Below are 22,377 nucleotides of genomic sequence, written 5' to 3' on the forward strand. Positions count from 1 at the left end.
CTCAACGGACCATAATAATCTAACAGGATTAGTATTACTACTATACAATTATGGGAGGATAATTATAGGAAGGGGGTGGGTGGGGGTGTTGCTCGTTTCATTCACAGATGAAGGCAGCTTTGTGGGGTTTTTTTCCTCTTCAACGACTGACTAACATCCTGATAGAAAAATTCAGCCCCTAAATCGTTTCTCATCATGGTTACCTGTGGGCAGAATTTCTGCTCACCTCTAAAAGGTAAAGGTAAAGGTTCCCCCGCACATGCGTGCTAGTCGTTTCCAACTCTAGGGGCCGGTGCTCATCTCCGTTTCAAAGCCGAAGAGCCAGCGTTTGTCCGAGGACGTCTCCGTGGTCATGTGGCCAGCATGACTAGACGTCAAAGGCGCATGGAGCGCTGTTACCTTCCCACCGGAGTGGTCCCTATTTTTCTACTTGCATTTTTACGTGCTTTCGAACTGCTAGGTTGGCAGAAGCTGGGACGAGTAACAGGCGCTCGCTCTGTTACGCGGCACTCGGAATTCGACCCGCCAAACTGCCGACCTTCTGATCGACTAGCTCAGCGTCCTAACCCACTGAGCCACCGCTAGAAACAGTCACCTCTAAAACAGTCTAAAGCAGGGGTAGGCAAGCTCGGCTCTTTTATGACTCATGGACTTCAACTCCCAGAATTCCTGAGTCAGCATAGCTGACTCAGGAATTCTGGGAGTTGAAGTCCATGAGTCATAAAAGAGCCGAGCTTGCCTACCCCTGGTCTAAAGGAAGCGCGGGAGAAAGGCGGCTATTTGCTTTTTGTGAGAAAGAAGAGCTTTTTTTACTTGTGGTAAGACAATACTTAATCTTTAAAAGTAGAGGCTGGCAATGCGGTTACTTAATGACTTCGGAGAAGAAAATATATTCGAGTAGTTCATCTTTCAGATAAAACCGGCATTATTTGGCGTATAGACCGGGAATATTAATTAGGGAAAAAAAGCCTTAAAGGCAAGAGACACTCTAACAATTTACGTAGCTCTATGGCGCTTTTTAGCTGACGATTGACAAGACCTCCGGTTGAGGAAAATGGACTTCCGGCGACGGCCATATTAAATCCGCGAAATAACGCTTTAGCCCGGTAGTCTGAAAATGCTTCCTGTTTTACGAACCAACTTCCGGTCGAGAAAGGACGGCGGTGTCTAGATTGCCATTCTCACACAGTACTACATTCATTATTGGGGTTTGATATATTTCCGGTTTGATTGTTTCGGTTTCTCTATTGGCTGTGTGTGTGTGGGGGGGGGGCGACTGAAAACCGGAGCCTCGAAAAGGTGGAAGTACGTGCGCATGCGCAGACCGGGACGGCGTGCTCCTTGTCCGTCCGAGGGGGGAATTCCTGCCCTCAAGAGCCATCGAGCTGCCAGGAAGGAGGAGCCGGCTAAGAGTCTGCGAGCATTTCGTGCGCCTGCGCCTTGGGTCCCCTCCGTCCTCTTTCCCCGCCCTTTCGCCAGTTCATCTCCGAGGTGTGAAAAAAAAAATAGAAACAAAGCTATGAGAGACCGAACGCAGGAGCTGAGAGAGGTGAGAACGCCGCCCGCGCGCCCCTTTTCACGACGCACGGTTTAGCCCCGCCCACAACGGTCGCGGTTGCCCCTCCCTTCGCGCCACCGGCCGCTCTGGCTTCGCGTTGCCCTCCGTCGCTTTCTCCTGGCTGTTCTGTCTTCCTTCCCCCGCCCCCTCCGCAAATTGGGTGGCTTTTCTCACAACCCCCCCCCCTCTCGAGTCAAACCTGCGGCTTATTCCCCTTTCCCTTCTGGCTCGTAATTTCCTTTCTCCGCTGGACCCCATTCACACATCCTCTTTCTCTCCCCCTTCCCGATTTAATGGCTCCATCAGTGTCTGAGGCTGCTTCTTCTTCCTGCCCGGGTAGATAGAAGGTCCTCCCGGGCTGGGATGGAGAAAAACCTGGCTTGGTCCTTCTGCCTCTTCTTTTTCCAGCACAGGAGTGGGAAGAGTTACAATAATCTTACTTAAAATGGCGGCCACCCCCTTTCTTTCTACCTGGCCTCCCAATGATCTCTGCCCCTTAGCTGCAATTTCCCCCTCCCTCCTCTGTACTGCCATCATTCCTTCTCCCATCGTCTGCAGACCCATAGCCTTTATATGTGACACACACACACACACACCCCTTCCTCCATGGTTACTTTTCTTGGCATGGTTGTTTCCCCCCCCCACACACACACACACAATTTCCCTTGGCAGTGTCACCCCAGAGAAAGTTTTAAGGCAGTGTTTCCAGACCTTGGCCACTTCAAACTGTGTGGACTTCAATTCCCAGAATTCCCCAGCCAGCTGTGGCTGGCTGGGGAATTCTGGGAATTGAAGTCCACACATCTTTAAAGTTGCCAGGTTTGAGAAACACTAGGGTTAAGGGAATGGCTGTCAGCCTGAAGAGACAGAAGCTTGAAAGGGGAAAGATTTGGGAGCCAGCCTCAATCTTTGGCACTACAACTCTCAGTAGTTGATGCAGGCTGGGCCCTGGTTGGAATAGTAAAAGCACCAGGTGAAGCAGGTACTCCCAAGTGGCCAAGGGTCAGCTGCCACTGCCCAATCTAATCTAAAAGCAAGGTGATTGATTAACATGAGTAGAGAGAGCTGACCTGGATTTCCAGGATAATAGAATGTGAACGTGACCTGGTCTTTTGGCATGGAATTGCAGTGGAAGGGCAAGTTTTAATTTTGTCTCGGAGGGGGTTTGTAAATGTGTTGGTATAAAATTATTTACACATTTATTTATGCATGCTTTTTGTTTTCTCAGCAGTTGGCACTAAATTGTATATTCATTAGGCCTGTATTGTGGACTTTCCTTTTTTTTTGTCCCTTTGACTCAGTCTTGTCTCCTGGCAACTGTCTGGAGAAGTCATTGCAGTTTTCTTGGCAAGACTTTGGAAGTGTTTTGCAGTTGCCTCATTCATAGGCCGAAAGAAAATAACTGGCTCAAAGTCACTCAAGTAAATGTGTGTGTACAGGTGATGGACTAAAAATCATGGTCTCCCGTTTTCTGGGGTGATGCCTTAAACATACCATGAACTGGCTCTCTGGACTTTCCTTAGTCTTCCAAAATTCTTAAATCCCTGTGTAGCAGAACAAATATTTTACTAAGTACTGATTCAGCATGACTGCCCTACTGTAGAATTATTTTAAAGCATTTTTAAATGTGATTTTGTTTTAATCCCAGAAGAGAGGTGATTCCAGCTGCTTGCGTTTTTTGTTGGAAAGGGTACTTGTTTCACAATAAGATGAAAAATAGTTTTATTTCCAGTTAATAGATAGCCTCCTAAAATTTTATAAAGGAGAGGAGAGGATTGATTCAACTATTCTCAGAACATAAGTGTGGTTCTTAGAGCAAAGCCCTACTAATTAAGCAGGGCTGGATAATTGTAATACATGGTTAAAGTTTTAATTGGCCACAGCATTTAGCTTAATTAAATAGTAATAACAGCGTTCCGTGCGCCTTTGGCGTCTAGTCATGCCGGCCACATGGCCACGGAGACGTCCTCGGACAAGCGCTGGCTCTTCGGCTTTGAAACGGAGATGAGCACCGGCCCCTAGAGTCGGAAACGACTAGCACGCATGTGCGGGGGGAACCTTTACCTTTACCTAATAGTTCTACTACTTTCTCTTACATTTTGAGAAAGGAGACTTGTTAGCTTTTGGAAACTCATGATTCCTTAAGAGAATGTGCTGCGCCAGTTCTGGGTGTCTTCTAAAAAACATGTATTTGATGCAACCACAGTTTGAGGACTACTGAGTTAGAGCAGTGACACAGAGAATTTCCATGGGAGGAAATGTTTATTGTCTAGCTGAGCGGTTTCCAAACTTGGCAACTCTGACTTGTGGACATCACTTGCCAGAATTCCTGAGCCCAACCATGCCAAATTGCCAAGGTCAGCTACAGATTTTTTCCCCCTACAAATTCTATAAAATAATTTTATTCTGTAATAAAAGATAAAATTCTGCATTAAAAGCACTGGTTAACAAGGTGGACTTTTTTTGGTTAAGCAGTAGCATTAACCTCAATGCACACATAAAAGTCTGCACAAACCTTGCATATTATAGCCACTTCCTATACGACCAGAAAGAGGAATACAATAAACCCAATTTCATTTCAGTCATTACAAGTGAACTTTAGATTAATGATTAACGATTAAGTAAGTAGTGCCTGGGGCTGGGCTACATTTTCTGGACTGCAGAAATCTGGATGGGCACTAGTTGGTTGGAAAGACTTTGCATTTTCTGCATCCATTGACAAGTCCATATAATGTAGCTTTCAACTAAAGGTAGACCTTGACTTAACAACCATTTGTTGTCAACGTTTCAACAGCACTGAAAAAAAAAGTCCTATAATCTGTCCTTGCACTTGTGTTGCAGCATCCCTGTGATCGCATGTACCTGCCATGCATGAGGTATATGTGCTTTCTCAAGACATACTGTACCTGATTTTCTTTTGCTTATTTTACTTTCTGCAGAAAGATGATGAATCAGACAATGAAGATGTTGAACGTGTGGCTCTTGTCATACAGCGTGGATCAGCAAAACACAACTCCCCTGATCCTACTGATGAATTTTTCCAAACGGTATTATGATCTTCTTTCCTGAGCACCTGGGAGTTGATAACCCACTTCTTTGTTTTCTCTGTGTGCATGTATATATAAATAACAGTGAAGGGGAAAAAAATTCTGTCTCCTGTAAAAACTCCATCTCTTCCTGTAGCGATTAAAAGTACCCATTTAAACATAGTGACTGCATTCCCTACCAGCACTATAAGATACCTCTCCCCACCCCCTCCATTGTGAACTGCTTATAGTCCCCTTGCAGTAAAACATTCACAGCTAGCTGAATTGGTGGCGCAGTGGGCTAATGCCTCCTTAAGTAACACCAGCTGCCTGCAATTAGTGCAGGTTCGAGTCCCACCAGGCTCAAGGTTGACTCAGTCTTCCATCCTTCCGAGGTAGGTAAATTGAGGACCCAGATTGTTGGGGGCAATAAGCTGACTTTGTAATAATGCCACTTCGGGGGGGCCAAAAGCCCTAATAAGCAGGCATATACATAGAATGAAGGCTATTGCTAAGCACATTGATTTGTGCTTTAAATTGTAAGCCGCCCTGAGAGTCTTCGGAGAAGGGCGGGATATAAATGGGATTAAAATTTAAAAAAAATGATCCTGAGTGGCAACAAGGGGAGAATCAGTGGCCCAAATAACCCAGATTATTTATATTCACTGACTGTGTATAAAGATAGTACAGCTAGAATGCTGACCTAGTAGGAAAGGACCAGTAATGAGAAGAGCCTCCAGATGGGTTTATCCAAAAACATTCCAGCGTTATGCTATAATTCATACTGTGTCTGCCCCTTTCTTTGTCTAGTCTTTAAAATGCAATAGGCCAAAGATGTATTGTGTAAGTTGTGGTTCTGCTTTTGCTCAGGACTGCTCAGCAAAGCAATCAGTGCTTTGCTGGAAGTGCAATGTACACTGTGATGGTTTGTATGCTTCAACTGTTTTCTGTTGTATCTTCAAAGCAATTTGGTTGCTTTGGTGAGCCAGGTTTTGGCCACAACAGCCTGCTGTTTGATTGATTGATATGTTCAGTGTTGCAGAAAAACATTGTTTTGCTGCTCTAATACATTGGGAGGACAGGAAAGCAAAAGATACTTTCAAAGTCCTACATGAGTTGGGTCTCGTGTTGATGATTAGGTAATTTATTTTTATAGGATTGTAAAGATATGAATTATAGTAGTAGCCACACTTTCTTGACATAATTCCTTTTGAATACCAATTACCTGAACAATTTCTAAAACTCTTTTGACCAGCATCCATTAGTATCTTGAATTGATTTGTGCGCTGCATCGCTCTCCTAATTGGTGAGAGGAAGGCAACAGTTTGTTGGCTTGCAAAATCTCCAGGATAGATAGCAAATCTTATATAGAATAGTGACTTTAGTTGCCACCGGTAGCATATCTGCCCAAATGTCCCAAAACTCAAAAAGGGAAAAAAAGTAGTTATGCTGTTCATGAAATCAAGAAAAGGGGAAAGAATGCAGTGGAGCTGAATGAAGCTTGGGTGTGTTCTGAAAGAGCCATGGCGATGAATATATGCATGAAAGCGAAGGTGTGGGTTTAATTATGAATGACAGAGTTAAAATGTATGTTAGCAATTATATATTGGTATTACTGGATTGCCATGAGTATGAATGAAAATAGGTTGGCATTATGCTACAGTCCACAGAATGGAGTTAACAGAAAAAATCTGGAATTAATTTGGGTGAACAACGGACAACAGTTGGAACAAAAAAATAATAATGAGCCATTCAAAGACCCAGTAATATCTGCTTAGGAAAAGATCTGTATTTTGAATATGCTAAGAATAGATTTATTTTTGCATATGCGTGAAAAAGAAATAAAGTGATGGGGCATGCAGACAAAATAAGAAAATGCTTGAAGGAGGATTTTATAGATTTGTATAAAAATTACAATGATATGTTGAAGAGTGGAGTTAAATGTTTTTAAAGTTCGTGTCCCCCACAAAAAAAGGGTGAAAAGAAAGCTGTAAATCTTTTGATAATGTAGAAAAATAGTGAAGCTGCCAATTAAGATGGTGTGCCTGGGAAAAATTAAAATATGGAGTGGCCGTTCAACGTATTTGTGAATAATGCACTCAAATCTGAGTTGAGAAAATGCTGTTATTTTCCTACACCTAGAGAAAAATGCAATTGTGTAAATGCAGCACACACACACCCCCAAAGCAGGATTAGTTTAAGTGCTTGGGAACATGTTGAGCAGAACTTTGATAGAAAAAATATGACGGTGAGCAAAAGTGCATTGATTGCTGGGGGTATGTAGATCAGGCTTATTATTTTCAGCAGGACATTGACTATGTCGATAGGAAAAATATATATGTTGGTTTAGAGAAAAATCTTATCATAAAGTAAATAACTTGCATAATGAAACATTTTGCCTGAATGGACAACTGGACGCCCTTTAAATACCTTTTCTGGCCACAGACCATGGCCACGGAGCCTCAAGACTTAAATCATAACATCATGGACCACAGGATGAGAACCACTGACCTAGAAGAACCAGTTGTATCATCAGTGTTTCTGAGCTCTGCGAGATAAGGCTTTAGTACCGTAATTGACAGTGACCTTCTCGTTACATCATTTATCCCCTTTCCAGGCACGTGGCATCCGTGAAGCCTTGAAGATACTGGAAAGCAAAGTGAAGGACCTAGAGAAAAACCAGACTACAATCCTGGCTTCGCCAATCCCCGATGACAGTAGGTTTCCAATGATCATGTTTCAATCTGCCATCATATAACCTGTGGCTTAAAATATATATCTGGCACGTTGCAGGCTGTTGCAAAAATTACAGACAGAAAACTAGCTGCCAATGCTGCAGTCCCTCTTTAAAGCTATTGTGATTCAGGGTCAGCCTGTGGGTTCGGCAGTTGGGTTAGACGATTCAGAGGAGGAGGAGGAGGGGGGGGGGTGGAGAGCCTGCAGAGGACAGTCCTGAGGCTTTGCAGAGCCCTCAGCCAGGCCCCTCTCATCTGGTTACTACGCAGACCCAGCTGTGTGAGCCTGACAGCATGGATGAAGATGACCCACAGCTGGCCCTGTTCAAGGACGCCCGACGCAGGAGGCAGTCAATCAGGAGTAAACAGAGGAAGGCAATAGGGCACCTCGGAAGGAGGCAGAGAGAAGCCACGCCTTGAACTGTTTAAAAGGGGAATGTGTGGGAGGGCTGGTTTGCTGAAGGCAACCATTTGAATAGCTCCTGTTTCATGGTTTGTGTTTTTGTTTTGCTCTGTTTGCTCTGTTTTGTGTCAATAAATTTGGCAGGCTTAGTTCCAGCCTCTTGCCTTTTTGTAAAGGGGTTGTCCCTGCCTTTTCTGCAGGGCCGGTAGTAGGCTGGAACAGAACAAACGCTTAGTTAAACGAGAACCGTGGTTTGAGATGAGATGGCAAAGAAAATACCCTCTTTGAGAAGAAATTAGTGGGGAAAAAGGAAACGTGCTTCAAACAGGAAACTGACACAAATGAGGCAGCAAGGAAGAAGTGTTGACCAAGAAAGCAAGAGACCTTTGGGGAGCTGAGAGTAAGAGGAATAGAAACCAGCCTGGTTGACTGTAACAAGAACCGAAAGAAAATGAGTTGGGTTTAGATCGATTTAAAAACAAAGGCAAGGAATTTGTGCCGTGAATAGAGTCAGAAGAATAGAGTTTGGCAGTAGAATTCTTAGTAGAAATATTAAGAACTGAGCTTTGGAGAGAAAGAGAGAGATTACTGAAGAGAAAGAACTATAAAGTACAGGGAGTCCTCACTTCCTGACTGCCTTGCCAAATGACCGTTGAGAATTATGTCAGCGTATAACAAAAGTGTTGCAATCAACCCTTGGCGCTTGCGACCATCATAATCATGTGATCACCATTCGGGCGTTTCAGAACTGGCTTGAAACAAACAGCGTTAATAGAGAAGACAGAAATAAATGTGTAAACTGGTCACGTGATATTTCGCTTAGGCCACGGGTAGGCAACCTCGGCTCTTTTATGACTCATGGACTTCAACTCCCAGAATTCCTGAGTCAGCTATGCTGACTCAGGAATTCTGGGAGTTGAAGTCCATGAGTCATAAGAGAGCCAAGGTTCACTCAGGAATTCTGGGAGTTGAAGTCCATGAGTCATAAAAGAGCCAAGGTTGCCTACCCCTGGCTTAGGCAATGGAGGCACTTAGCAACAGAACTGCCAGTACCAATTGTGGTTACTAAGCAAGAGCTACCTATACAGAGGAAAATTAAGCAGTTATGAAACAGACTGGAATGAATAAAGGTGACAGATTTTTGCAGAATTGTTCAGGAAGAAGTGGTCTGACTTATAGTGGATTGCAGGTAGCAATAGCGCTTAGACTTATAATCCGCTTCACAATGCTTTACAGCCCTCTCTTAAGCCGTTTACAGAGTCAGCCTGTTGCCCCCAACAATCTGGACCCTCATTTTACCAACCTCAGAAGGATGGAAGGCTTGAGTCGACCTCGAGCTGGTCTTTCTTGTCTGAATTGAACTCCTGGCAGTCGGCACAATTAGCCTGCAATGCTGCATTCTAAGCACTGCGTCACCACATCAGTCCTTGCTTAGCAACTGCCTCAAGACAACAACCAATTCCTAGTTACAATGAAAAGTTAACTTTCTGACTCATTGCCCGCATTTGCACACCTCTCTGTCAGTCAGAGGTTTGCCATTACAGTCAGTTGATAGGGGTCTCCTGTGTAAAATCACGAACAGTCATGATCACGTGATTTTTTCGCTTTGTGACTGCTTTGCTTAATTGGGTTGATGGTCCCTATTGCTGTCACTAAACGAGGACTAAATTTGTTCCCCTCATTTACAGGTAGTCCTGATTAGTTTCCCGGAGGAAAGCGTTTGGGGGAAGGGAGGGCAGTGTAGCTCAGTTCCAAAGCTTGCGAAAGTTGGATATGATGAAAAATAATACCTCCTTGAATTTTCACTGTGTTTTCTAGACATGAAGCAAGGCCTACAAAAGCTGCGTGAAGAGATTCAGCAGTTGGCAAAAGACATCAGAGCTCGTCTGAAGAGTGAGTGTGCACAACTTAATGAGGAAAACAAAGAGGGATTGTATCTAGACTCTTCAGCTTGGGAATTAGTATCTAGTGCTCTGAAAAATTAAATATTTTAGTCCTCAGATCTCTCTTCCTGAAACAAGCATCACAATCTTAATTAATAGCCGATTTTAATTACGTAGAAATTGAGCCTACGAAGGAGGAACAAGATGAGAACAGAAATTCATTCAACAACCGAATGAAGAGAAATCAGGTGAGAAGCAAAGCAGTGGGTTGGCTTCATGGGGAAGCAAGGTGAGGAGGTGGGAATGGTCTGCATAACTCATTAGGTAACATTTCTGCTTCAGCACGGGATCCTTTCCCAACAATTCTTGGATCTCATCAATAAATGCAACTCCGTACAGTCTGACTACCGAGACCGAAATCTGGAGCGCATCAAACGACATCTACAGATTAGTGAGTATTTGTGTGGTGGCCTTTGCTAGGCGCAGAAAATGCTGCATTTTAATGTCAAATCATCTCGTAGAATTGCCCCAAACCACGTGCCTGCTGTAGAAAGAGTGCGACAGCCAAAGAGACTTGGATATTTTATGGCTAAGGCAAGTCCCAGAGGGTGGCCAGGTAGCTACTGGGGCCAGATTCAAAATTTTAGTTATTTGGGACAAAGATACGTAAAGGTAAAGGTTCCCCACACATGTGCGCTAGTCGTTTCTGACTCTAGGGGCCGGTGCTCATCTCCGTTTCAAAGCTGAAGAGCCAGTGCTTGTCCGAGGACGTCTCCGTAGTCATGTGGCTAGCTTGACTAGACGCCAGAGGCGCACAGAATGCTGTTACCTTCCCACCGCAATGGTCCCTATTTTTCTACTTGCATTTTTTACGTGCTTTTGAACTGCTAGGTTGGCAGAAGCTGGGACGAGTAACAGGCGCTCACTCTGCTACGCGGCACTCGGGATTTGACACGCCAAAGTGCCGACCTGATCGACAAGCTCAGCGTCCTAACCCACTGAGCCACTGCGTCCCTTAAAGATACCTAAACTCCCCTAAATTCAGCTGAAGATGTTAGCCTGGTAACAAAATGTTCGGAAACAAACCCACAAGCTCGGAGAACGAACCTTCACCCTCATCCTACACCTGAGCTACAGATATTTGCCACTATTGCAAATAAAGATACCTGTTAGAGAATCTCAGTTACAGATCTGGTCAGTCACTGAGATTATCATGCATTTATGAGAAATCTGGCAACTGCTCACAGATGGGCCTTCTTAACGATGGTGCCTCCTCCATTCTAGAATGTTCTTTCTCTGGACATTTGAGAGACACCTTCTATAGCAACTTTTAGGGTTTTATAAAGAATACATTACATTCCTTTAATATATTAGTTAGCATTATATACTTTTATTGCTGCTTTTGTATTTTTGAAAGTAATTTCATTAAAGATTATAATTGCAACAATAAAAACTAATACAAACTGGAAGAAAGTAAAAAAGTAGAAAAAATAAAAGTGCCAAGGAAAAGAAAAAAATGTAGAAGAAAAGAATAAAGAAAAAGAAATATATAAAGAAATGACTTCCAGCCTTCATCACAACAAGTATAAACAATTTTAATAATTTTTCACCTCTTACTTTACAACCAATGATCTCTTCATCCCATGTTCCATTTCTTATCTATAAATAAATCCATAAAGCAACATCATTTCAGTCCTGGTATCAGCAAAAGTCTTTTAAAAGTTGTCAGAAATAACATAACTGTTTTAACCTTGATCAAATAAACCAACTTCGTATTCCTTTCTTTTTCTTCTTTTAGTCCACTCAAGTACTCTTGTAGAATTAATTCTTATTTCCTTTTTAACCCTTCCCACAAGATTTATCCAAGCTTTAACTAACCTCTTTTGTAAATCTAATATGACAGAATTATCCAGATCACTTTATTATTTGTAATTCTCTTTTAACTTTTAAAATATCAATGAATTACATTTTTATGTCTGATGAAACAACTTTTTCCATGTCATTCTTGTATCCTGTTAATTGTAGATCTCTTTCAGTGTCTCTGTCTCGTCAGATAAAACTTGTTTCTCTTCTGTCATTTCTTCCAAAATATTTTTTGGGACATGGCTTATCTATAGAAGCAAATATCACTATTAACGTTGTTGATATTAATTTCTGATTTCATTTTTGAAAAGCATCCCTCAATATTTCCAGTGTTAAAATATTTTGCATTGTTCTGTGGTGGTTAAATCAGGTTTATGTATTTTCTCCTTTAATTAAATCTTTAGCTGCCTTTTAAGTCCAATTTTTAAAATCTTTTATCTCTTTCTGCTCAAAAGTAGTCTACTTCCCTATGGGAAAAAATTCTTATAATTAATTGCAAAATATTATTTCCAATTTGTCTGGATCCTTTCTAAAATCAGCGTTTTGCTATTTATTTCAAATTCCTTAAGCTTTTAGTTAATTATTTTCTTCCATTAACGATTGAAGGCAGACCCACCCGGGGTTTTCAGATTTGTCAATCCAAAGGTTCCAATAGCTGAATAGTAGTTAATACACAATTTTCTGATTAGAAAAAGAAGTATGTGAACTTAGTATCTTTTTAAAGGGGCCAACCGCAGTTTGAGCAAAATGTCTACCTCATCTCCCAGTACTCAAAACCCACCCGAGACTGTTATTTTGAGGTTTCCTCACAAGGAGCAACTGGAGCTCTTGTGGGAGTCACCTCTCTTTCTCTGGAGAGGTTAATAAAGCCAATCTACTCACCAGGGCTTCATTGCTTGTCACAATTGTCAGTTTTAATTTTCAAGAGCCATCCTCAGCCCACCATTTCATCCTCCAGAAGTCACTATTTTTACTGTAAATTGCTTCCAAATGCTTCAGTACACATAAAGCATATTTAAAAAATGCATTAGATAAGTAAGGGAGAATGTCCAAATGAGATATATCCTATTTTCTATACTCTTTAAAGAGACAGCAGTTAAAAAGCAGGAATGCTGTGTTCTATTTCATGAATAGAATGACCATTAATTTAACTGAAAAAAGGGTTGTTTTTTTTTACTCTTAGCTCTGTCAGTGAATATAGAAATAGAAAAATTATGCAGAACAAACTAGTATGCAAATTTAATGTGCGTTAATGCATTTTAAATGAATTTTTTTTTCTTGGAAAAGAGTTAGGCTTTTTAAAAATGCGTGGCCCTGTAGCCTAAGACACAGGAACATACTGTAATGTAACCCTGAGACCTGCCCACCTGAGAAATTAAGGGAACATTCTGGAAGGAAAATGAAGCATTCCGTTGCCAGCCTGTTCCATTTTGTGATTTGCTGTCAAATCCCCACCCAACATAATTGTTTGGATGTACATGTGTGAACTCCACCGTTGAAGAATATCACATAATTTTCCAGTATCCTAAAGCTGGCCTAAGTAGTCTGTTTAAATTCAATTTATACATCCGATACGTTCTTTGTAGGCCTGGGTACAGTCAAAGACAAGATAGGCCATAGCATGCTAAGAACAGCTAGGCCCCTGTAAAGCTCAAAACTAACATTGGCAGGTTTCCAGTTGTGAAAATGCCACGTTCACCTTCATCAGGAAGAAGATGGATACACTTTCACTTCTTTGTGGCCACGGACCGGGGTTTGGGGACCCCTGCTTGAAAGCACTATTTCTTAACCTTGGCAACTTCCAGGATGTGTGAACCAACTCCTAGCATCAAAAAAGTCGAAACAACTACATTTAAAATCACAATCGCAGTCATCTCGGCACCTCTGTAGCAAACGGAAAGAAAGCAAACAAGCAACAAACGCTGATGTCACCCAGTTGTGAAATGCAGAGAGGGTTTTATCCCTAACCTTATCGGGTTCTCTGCCTTCCAGCTACGCGGTTTGCCACAAGAGGGCATTGGGGTGCAGACAACCTCAAAATCCCAGTGCACCCCTTGACCTTTGGGTCTTATGCTTCAGATAGAGCCCCAGCCTTTTTTGGGATTCTGTTCACAGGGCAAAACAAGTGTCAGACTGCTGGGAAAAAGATATTTCGAACTCCCATTCCCCTTTTCTGGTGGGAGATTGAAAAGCCTCTTGCTTCTTGATAGTGACACTGTGTTTTTTTTTAATTCCCTCCAGCTGGTAGCACGGTGGTATCTGATGAAGAGCTGGATCAGATGCTGGAGAGCGGGCAGACTGAAGTATTTATTTCAAATGTGAGTGTCAGAATATTGGGTCCTTTGAAAGGAGGGAAAGGGCCCTAAACAAGGGGATTAATCTACGTCACCCTTTTTCATGCAGCTCATGAAGGACACACAAGTGACAAAGCAGGCTCTGAACGAGATCGAAACCAGACACAGTGAAATTCTGAAACTGGAGCGCAGTATCCAGGAGCTGCATGACCTGTTTATGTTCCTGGCTACAGAAGTGGAGCTGCAAGTATGAAGTGGGAGGGAGGTGGGGTGGGGGTGGGGGGATGCTCTGGTCAGACTTTGTTGAATCTGTTCTGTTCCAGCCTATGACCGGCCCTGTTTGTGTGTCAGGGACAACCCCTTTTTTCCTTTTTACATTCAATAGGCTGGAAAAACCCAACCCAAATTTATTTACAGTTCAAACAAAAAAAAGCAACAGAATGTGTCCTTCAATAAATAAATCAAAATATCAAACAAGAGTCAACAAACAAGAGTTAAACAGAAGTAGCAAAAACAGACCAGGAATTCCCTTAGAATGTCTCTAACGGTTGCCTTCAGCAACCAGCCCCACCCACACCTTCCCCTTTTATTATCTGTTCCAAGGCGTGGCTTCTCACTGCCTTCTCCTCCTCTCACTGAGGTGCCTCATTGATTTTCTCTTGTCTGCTCTGCTGGATTGCTTTCTGCTTCTAGCGTCTCTGAACAGATTCAGCTGTGACTCCTCTGAGTCCAACACCACCTCCTCATACAGCTGAGCCTCATGAGGAACACGACTGGAGGGGCCAGGCTGAGAGTCCTGCAGTGCATCAGAGCCTCCCTCTGACACCAAAGGCTCTCCAAACCCCTCCTCCTCCTCCTCAGATTCATCGGACTCAGCTGCTGGGAGCATAGGCTGACACTGAATCACGACAGAATCAGACCTTTAGCCCGATCACCTTAGTCGAGTTGACACTGATCACCTGTAGGTTGTTGTGATGTCAGGGATCTTTTCCCAGGCTTCTTTGGAGATGTTGCCTGAAAGGGATATGCAATACTTCCCCAAAGAGAGAAAGGAATCTCTCTGCAGTCCTCTGATTCCCTTTATTACTTGTCCTGACTGTCGAGCCCTGTGGGCCTGACACTCCATGGGGGGGAGGGCGACCTCGCACGCTGGCCTTGCGCCTCCTTCCTATCTGGCCTTGAGCAGCCTCTGTCTGGGGCCTACTGCCGGGCAGCCGTGTCGCTTGCCCGTTCCCCCTGCTGTCGTCGGCCTTTCTGGTCGTCCCTGTACGTCGGCCGGTCTCTAACCGCTTCCAGGACTCAGCGGCCGCGTCTGCGCAGACGGACCATCCGGTCGGGCCTGCCGAGTGCCAGCTGCTCCCTGCGTCCTTGGCCACCTGCCAGCTGCTTCCAGGAATGCTGGCAGGCACGGCCGAACGAATGGACCCTCCTGCCGGGCCTGCTGACTGCCGGGCGATACCTGGGTCCTCAGCTGCCTGCCGGCTGCTTTCGGGGACCCGGGCAGACGCGGCTGAGCAACCGGACCCTCCTGCCAGGCCTGCCGCCAAACAGCTGTTCCAGAGTGCGGGACCGGACTTCCTCGGGTTTGCGGAGGGTGGTTTGGGGCGCGAATCCTCTGGTGTGGTTGGGTGCAATGGGGGTGGGCACCTGGGGTTAAGGGTAGGGGTTACCTGGTGTACTTACCTGGTTGGGGGTGGCATGCCGGATAGGGGGGAGACAGGTTGACACACGCGCGTGGGGATGGCGTCTGGGGATAGCAGCAAACAGAACTGTAGGGGTGGAGGAGGGTTTATATGGATGTGTGGGTGGATGTTGGTCTGTGGTGTGAGGGCGGAGCCCTTGTACCTGATGGCTATGTAAGCATTGGGAGCGATGTGCTACCAACGCTTTGTTTCCACTGGAGCTGAATAAAGCAACCTCTGTTTTGTCACACGTTCCTGCTGGAGTTTCGTGTTTGCTTCTTTCTGAGGACGTGAATTGACACTGACTTTCTACAAGCATCCAGTCTCCTTCCCATCAGTTGTCAAGTAGACTTCCTGCGTGTGCTTTCTAAGAGGTTTTACTCACTGGTAGTGATGCAAAAGTTGAGCTGCTACTGTCAATGCTGCAAACATTGACATATTTTTGCTCTGACGATATAAGAGACAGCCTGTTACTTTAAATTGCTTCGCTTTGGGGGGGGAAACGTCAACCGGATGTTTTGAGAAGTTTAGAAAAGCCCAGTGTACAGAATGGGAAGTGAAACCTCATATGTAAAACTAATTGGGATAATGTGATTTATGACGTGTAGATAAGGGCGGGGATTGTGTGTGTGTTACGATGGGTTTGGGGGGAGGAGATCACTTTTTAGATAAATAATGCTTGGAATTTGTTTGAACTGTCTCATTTATCGGAACCATGACAGCTACGTTTGAACATTTTTGAGCTGTCATTGGTTGGCTTTGTTTTCACTTGGCCACCAGTTGTCCCATAATCCCACAGCTGGCCTGCAGAAGCACCACTTTAGTCTCTCTTCCTGCCCATCTCTGCCCGAAAGCTTCTTATCTAAATGCCCCCTTTTGATTCCATTTAGGGAGAAACGATTGACAGGATAGAGAAGAACATTCTAGACTCTGGGGACTACGTCAAGAAAGGGCAGCAGCACCTTCACACAGCTCAGGAGAATCAGAAGAAAGCTCTCAAGGTAAGCCGCGCCCCCCCCCCCAAATCTTCAGCCCGTACATGTGGCCCCTCAAAGTACGACTACAACTCAGCCCGAACTTTCTGTTGCTAAGCGAGTCATTTGTTAAGGGAGTTTTGTCCCATCTTTCTTGCCACAGTTGTTAAGCGAATCCCTGCAGTTGTTAAGTTAGTAACATGGTGGTTAAGTGAATCTTGGTTTCCCCCATTGACTTGGCTTGTCAGAAGCTCGCAAAAAGTGATCGCGTGACCTCCGGGACACTGCAGCCGTCATCAATATGAGTCCTTTGCCATGGGTTTGGATTTTGATCCAAACTGACAGGGATTTTAATTATGTTTTTAATTTTTTAACTCTTAATTTTTAATTTATTTTAATTTTAATTTTAATTTATTGTACAGAGGCCTTTAATTTTAATTTTATCTTAACTTCTGTATTTATCGTATGTTATTGTTGTTAGCCGCCCTGAGTCCTTCGGGAGACAGGGTGGCATATAAGTCCCAATAATAAATAAATAAATAAATAAATAAACCGCGGGGATGCTAACAGCGGTTGTAAGCATGAAACACCGTCCTATGGCACTTTTCCCCCCCAGTGGAGCTGTAACTTCGAACAGTCACTAAAAGAACCGTTATAAGTCGAGGATTACCTGTATTAAGTACGCACGTTCTGTAAAATGAAATACCTTTCAGCTTGTCTCATACAAGGGTCAACTCTCCTGGGAGTTTTTTTTCTTTCAATTTTGGGTGGGGTGGGAAACATTTGGAATCCCTGCAGTCCCAAAATAGCTAGTAGCACATGGTGGAATCTCAGGGAGACGAGAGGTGAGTTGAGTTCCTTTGCTTATTCCCTGAAGCTAGCAGAGAAAGGAATCCAGTATAGCAGGAGCTGAGATGCTTCCCCATCTGTATCTCTTCACCCCTTTTTTGCCTTCTCTCTGTTTTGGGGCTCTGCAGAAGAAGTTCATGATTGGCATCTGCTTGACTATCACAGCATTCATCATCATCATCATCATCATCCTGGCCATTACGATTTAGAAGGACTTCCCACTGCTGTCTTCCTTCACGCTGCACGATCAAAGCCTGGTGGTACGTACAAAGAGATGAAACCCCCCCAAAATGCGGCTGGGTTAAACTTGGTTGGCCCGCTGAGCAGGCTTGAACTAGAGACCTGGTGACGAGATGCATCCCTAAAAGTGCTTTATATTATACTTTACTAAATTATATTCAAATTACAGATTACATAAATGTGAGCAAAAGAAAAGGGCCGCAGCCATTTAACTAGACACATTGCTGAGATGGAGACAGATTAGATAGATAGATAGATAGATAGATAGATAGATAGATAGATAGATAGATAGATAGATAGATAGATAATAGATAGATGATAGATAGATAGATAGATAGATAGATAGATAGATAGATAGATAGATAGATAGATAGATAGATCGATCGATCTACTGTATATCTATATCTATCTATGTATATAGATATAGGTATGTGTGTGTGTGTGTGTGTGTGTGTGTGTGTGTGTTTCCTTAGTGTCCCAGGTCTGGAAGGAGTTGAAAACCTTGGAAAGGTTTCTTGTACCAGTTAGGCACCTGAGAAGAAAGAAAGATAGGTAGGTAGGTAGGTAGATAGATAGATAGATAGATGATAGATAGATAGATAGATAGATAGATAGATAGATAGATAGATAGATAGATAGATAGATAGATAGATAGATAGAGATAGATAGATAGATAGATAATGATAGATAGAGATAGATAGATAGATAGATAGATAGATAGATAGATAGATAGATAGATAGATAGATAATGATAGATAGATAGATGATAGATAGATAGATGATAAATAGATAGATAGATAGATAGATAGATAGATAGATAGATAGATAGATAGATAGATAGATATATCTACTGTATCTATCTATCTATCTATCTATCTATCTATCTATCTATCTATCTATCTATGTATATAGATATAGGGGTGTGTGTGTGTGTGTGTGTGTGTGTGTGTGTGTGTTTCCTTAGTTTCCCAGGTCTGGAAGGAGTTGAAAACCTTGGAAAGGTTTCTTGTACCAGTTAGGCACCTGAGAAGAAAGAAAGAAAGAAAGAAAGAAAGATAGGTAGGTAGGTAGGTAGGTAGATAGATAGATAGATAGATAGATAGATAGATAGATAGATAGATAGATAGATAGATAGATAGATAGATAGATAATGATAGATAGATAGATGATAGATAGATGATAAATAGATAGATAGATAATGATAGATAGATAGATGATAGATAGATGATAAATAGATAGATAGATAGATAGATGATAGATAGATAGATGATAGATAGATATATCTACTGTATCTATCTATCTATCTATCTATCTATCTATGTATATAGATATAGGTGTGTGTGTGTGTGTGTGTGTGTGTGTGTGTGTTTCCTTAGTGTCCCAGGTCTGGAAGGAGTTGAAAACCTTGGAAAGGTTTCTTGTACCAGTTAAACACCTGAGAAGGCTAGGGGTGGGCAGCTGCGGCTCCTTTGCAACCTGTGGGCCAACTCCCAGAATTCCATGCTGGCTCAGGAATTCTGGGAGTTGGAAGTCCATAGTTCATAAAAGGGCCAGAGTTGCCCGCCCCTATATTAGAGCTTTTCAGTTGGGGTCAGAATGGAAATAGTGACACTCTGGAATTGTTTTTCTTTTCTTTTTTTTTTTAGGATTTCTGCTGGGCTGCATCTCTATCCTGGAATTGTTCCCCCATCACTGGGGAGGCCTTTGCACTACAGATGACTGGTAGGGCCCCTCCAGTCCTGAAAGCACATGCTGCCTACGCCTAGAAACCTCCCCTACGTTCAAAACCATGTCCAGATGCCTATAACGGTCGTAATCTAGAAGACGGTCTCTGCTGCTTTGGTTCTGACCTTTCCGGTTTATTTTTGAAAGGTTTTCCTCGATGTATATTGTAGTCCTGACTCATCCTTATAGAAACTGTAATCGGTCACTTCCACGAAGGAGTCCTCGAAAGAAAAATTCCTTTTTTTTTTGGTTTATTCTTGTAAAGACGCAACAAAGCAACTTCACAAGCAAGCCTAGTTTTCCTTTACTGATCATGGCACTTCCCCCCCCCCCCCGAGACCGGCTTCAGCACCTTCCTCAACCTGTCACAGTTCGTGCCATGTCACTTTTTTAAAAAAATGGCTCCTCCCCACACAAAACATTGTATGTTCACCAGAGAGCAAAGGAAGATAAAGAATATTCTGCAGAGGTTGGAGCAGATCCTTGATCCTTCCCACCCTATGCTCAGCCATGCAGGGGGAAATCTACTCTTCATCCTGAGCTGATTTGTTGGATTTTTTTCCTTGTCATGTCGAACACAGCCTATTTTGATACAAGATGGCAGATGAATGCATCCTGGTTTATTCTCGGCTGAAATATTGGGGTTGCCAAGCTATTTTCCAATTACCCTTATGGCTTTTGCTATGTCTTTTCTCCACCTACGTGCCTTGGGAATCGTGCGTGGACAACTTTTGGTCGTGACCACAATTAGTTCATTCTCTCTCTTGGATCTTTTAGTCCTGATAAATAACCCAGTGCCAACTTTAAAAGGATTGCGAGTGAACTATACAAACTTTGGCCCTTGTGGGATTTGCAGAGATCTGGAATCCAGGTGGCCTAAATATCATGTTCAGAGGACCAGGTTAAATCAAGGTCCCCCAAACATTCTAGCAAGGAGTAACAGTCAAGTCATCTGTTGTCTTTCCCCACACAAGTGTAGCTAAATTGTTGGGAAATCATGATACAAGTGGAAATTAGGATCTCCTGGTCCTGTTTCTAAAAATCTAGTACTTTTGTATTTTGAAAAAAAAATTATCAGAGAATTAAGCTTCCCCCCCCAATTGCCTTGAAGTCTCAATGTACTCAAAAGCAGACCAACACAAATTATTTTGTAATATAAAAATAAAAGCACTTTTAAAAAACAGTTGCAAAGTAGTTTGTCTCCTTAAATCCTAAAGAGAGGCACTTCTTCTCAATCAGATCTTCAGAGGCCCTGGCTTCCAGCTACTGCTACTAAATGCTAGGTTGGTCTATAATGAGGTCTCCCTCATTTGTGATTTAGAAATGAGATGATATCATAGATGAGAGGACCAATCTGGCATGTATTGCCAAGACCTGGCTGGGTCCAGAAGTGGGAAAGGACATTTCAGAAATGTGCTCAGTGGAGGTATCAAGTGTGGTAACAGCCAAGATGTCGGGCATGAATAACGGATGTGGTGATGGTCACCTGGAAGTCTCTCAGGAGCTTTGTTCCAGATTGCTGGATGTGAGACCCTGTCCATTTCAGTCAGGGTCTATGGATCATTTGGGATTTGCTATTGCATCAAAAAGGGATGCGGTGGCTCAGTGGGTTAGGACGCTGAGCTTGTCGATCTGAAAGTTGGCAGTTTGGCGGGTCGAATCCCGAGTGCCGCATAACAGAGTGAGCGCCTGTTCCTCGTCCCAGCTTCTGCCAACCTAGCAGTTCGAAAGCACGTAAAAATGCAAGTAGAAAAATAGGGACCACTACGGTGGGAAGGTAACAGCGTTCCGTGCGCCTTTGGCATCTAGTCATGCCGGCCACATGACCACGGAGACGTCCTCGGACAAGCGCTGGCTCTTCGGCTTTGAAACGGAGATGAGCACCGGCCCCTAGAGTCGGAAACGACTAGCACGCATGTGCGGGGGAACCTTTACCTTTACCTATTGCATCAAAAGCCTTCCTTTTGCAAAGAAACTTCCATACCTGAGCTGCTGGACTCCATTGCTAGATGACGCTTGCAAGAAGCCATAGCTGGGTCTACAAATAGACCATCTCCTTGTCTTTGTACAGGTTCAGCAAGATAAACTAGAAAACATGATACAATTGCTGCATAAAAGGGACCCTCAAATTTAACAAAACGTTATCACCTGAACTAGATACCAGCAGATTGATTTCAAGGATATGTACTGGGATTTGAGAGTTGCCAGATATGCAGCATCAGTCAAGGATCAAAAGACACTTATCGAAGATGAAAGATTACTTGAATTTAGTGGCTGGGAAAGCAGAACTTCCTGCTTCCAACCAGCACCAGGTTTTAAGATTTGGGGAGTAGCTCATTATAGAACTGGCTCTCCAAACGTGGCAACTTTCAGACCTGTGGGCTTCAACTTCCATGCTGGCTGAGGAATTCTGGAAGTCCACAAGTCTTAAAAGTTGCCAAGTTTGGTGACCTCCTGTTATAGAACAAAATACTTAGCTTCTACAGCCAGTAGGTAGGTGGGTGCAAGGATGCTGCTAATATACTTCATCTGAATGCAGAGTTTTATATTGAACGGGCAACCTTTAGGGCTGAGGCCTAAATTTATATGGACCCACCACTTCCATAGTGCAGTGATGATACAAATGTGGGTGAAATCAGAAATTGTTATGCTGAGTGAGTAGGTTATGGAATTTTTTTTATAGATTACATTAGACCTATTGTAGGATGTTTCTGGACCTCAAAATGCGTGGATCCAATATCTGACAACTAATATAATCTGTATTGTTGTTTTTTTACTGTGGGCACACTGGCACACATTAAAAATGAAATTCTGTTGCCTGTTCTCAAAAGTACACATACATAACACACATAAACATGACATATACATACATATGCATACGTACCTACATCCTTACATATAAATATTTGTCATTCTCCATCTTGAATACATAGCAGAAAGAGGAAGCTTGAGAGTTCACAAGGTTGATACTGTATGGGACAAAACTGCGACTGAATCTGGATGTTCTGCTTCGGATACCACGGAGCCCCCTCCTCCCAGAAGGTAACAAGGAAAACAGGTCATGAAGAAGATCTGTAGTGTTCCAGACAATCCTGCGTACCCTACTCAAGCAACGCTTATGTGCCACGTCCTGGATGGAAGGGAG

At 43.2% G+C, this 22,377-nt stretch overlaps 1 protein-coding gene across 1 annotated transcript; it reads left to right on the forward strand.

Annotated features, from left to right (window-relative positions):
- Positions 1 to 1,246: 1,246 nt before the first annotated feature.
- On the forward strand, positions 1,247 to 20,413 carry LOC308678480 (syntaxin-4-like). The gene is made up of 11 exons (XM_081345691.1): positions 1,247 to 1,549; positions 4,498 to 4,605; positions 7,202 to 7,301; positions 9,541 to 9,615; positions 9,783 to 9,853; positions 9,948 to 10,056; positions 13,710 to 13,786; positions 13,872 to 14,009; positions 16,335 to 16,445; positions 17,396 to 17,527; positions 19,154 to 20,413. Exons 1-10 carry the CDS (start codon positions 1,316 to 1,318, stop codon positions 17,474 to 17,476), a joined length of 1,104 nt encoding a protein of 367 aa, XP_081201817.1. The 5' UTR covers positions 1,247 to 1,315; the 3' UTR covers positions 17,477 to 17,527; positions 19,154 to 20,413.
- Positions 20,414 to 22,377: the final 1,964 nt, after the last annotated feature.

This window comes from Vipera berus (assembly GCF_964194415.1).
Source record: "Vipera berus genome assembly, chromosome: Z".
NCBI lineage: Eukaryota > Metazoa > Chordata > Lepidosauria > Squamata > Viperidae > Vipera > Vipera berus.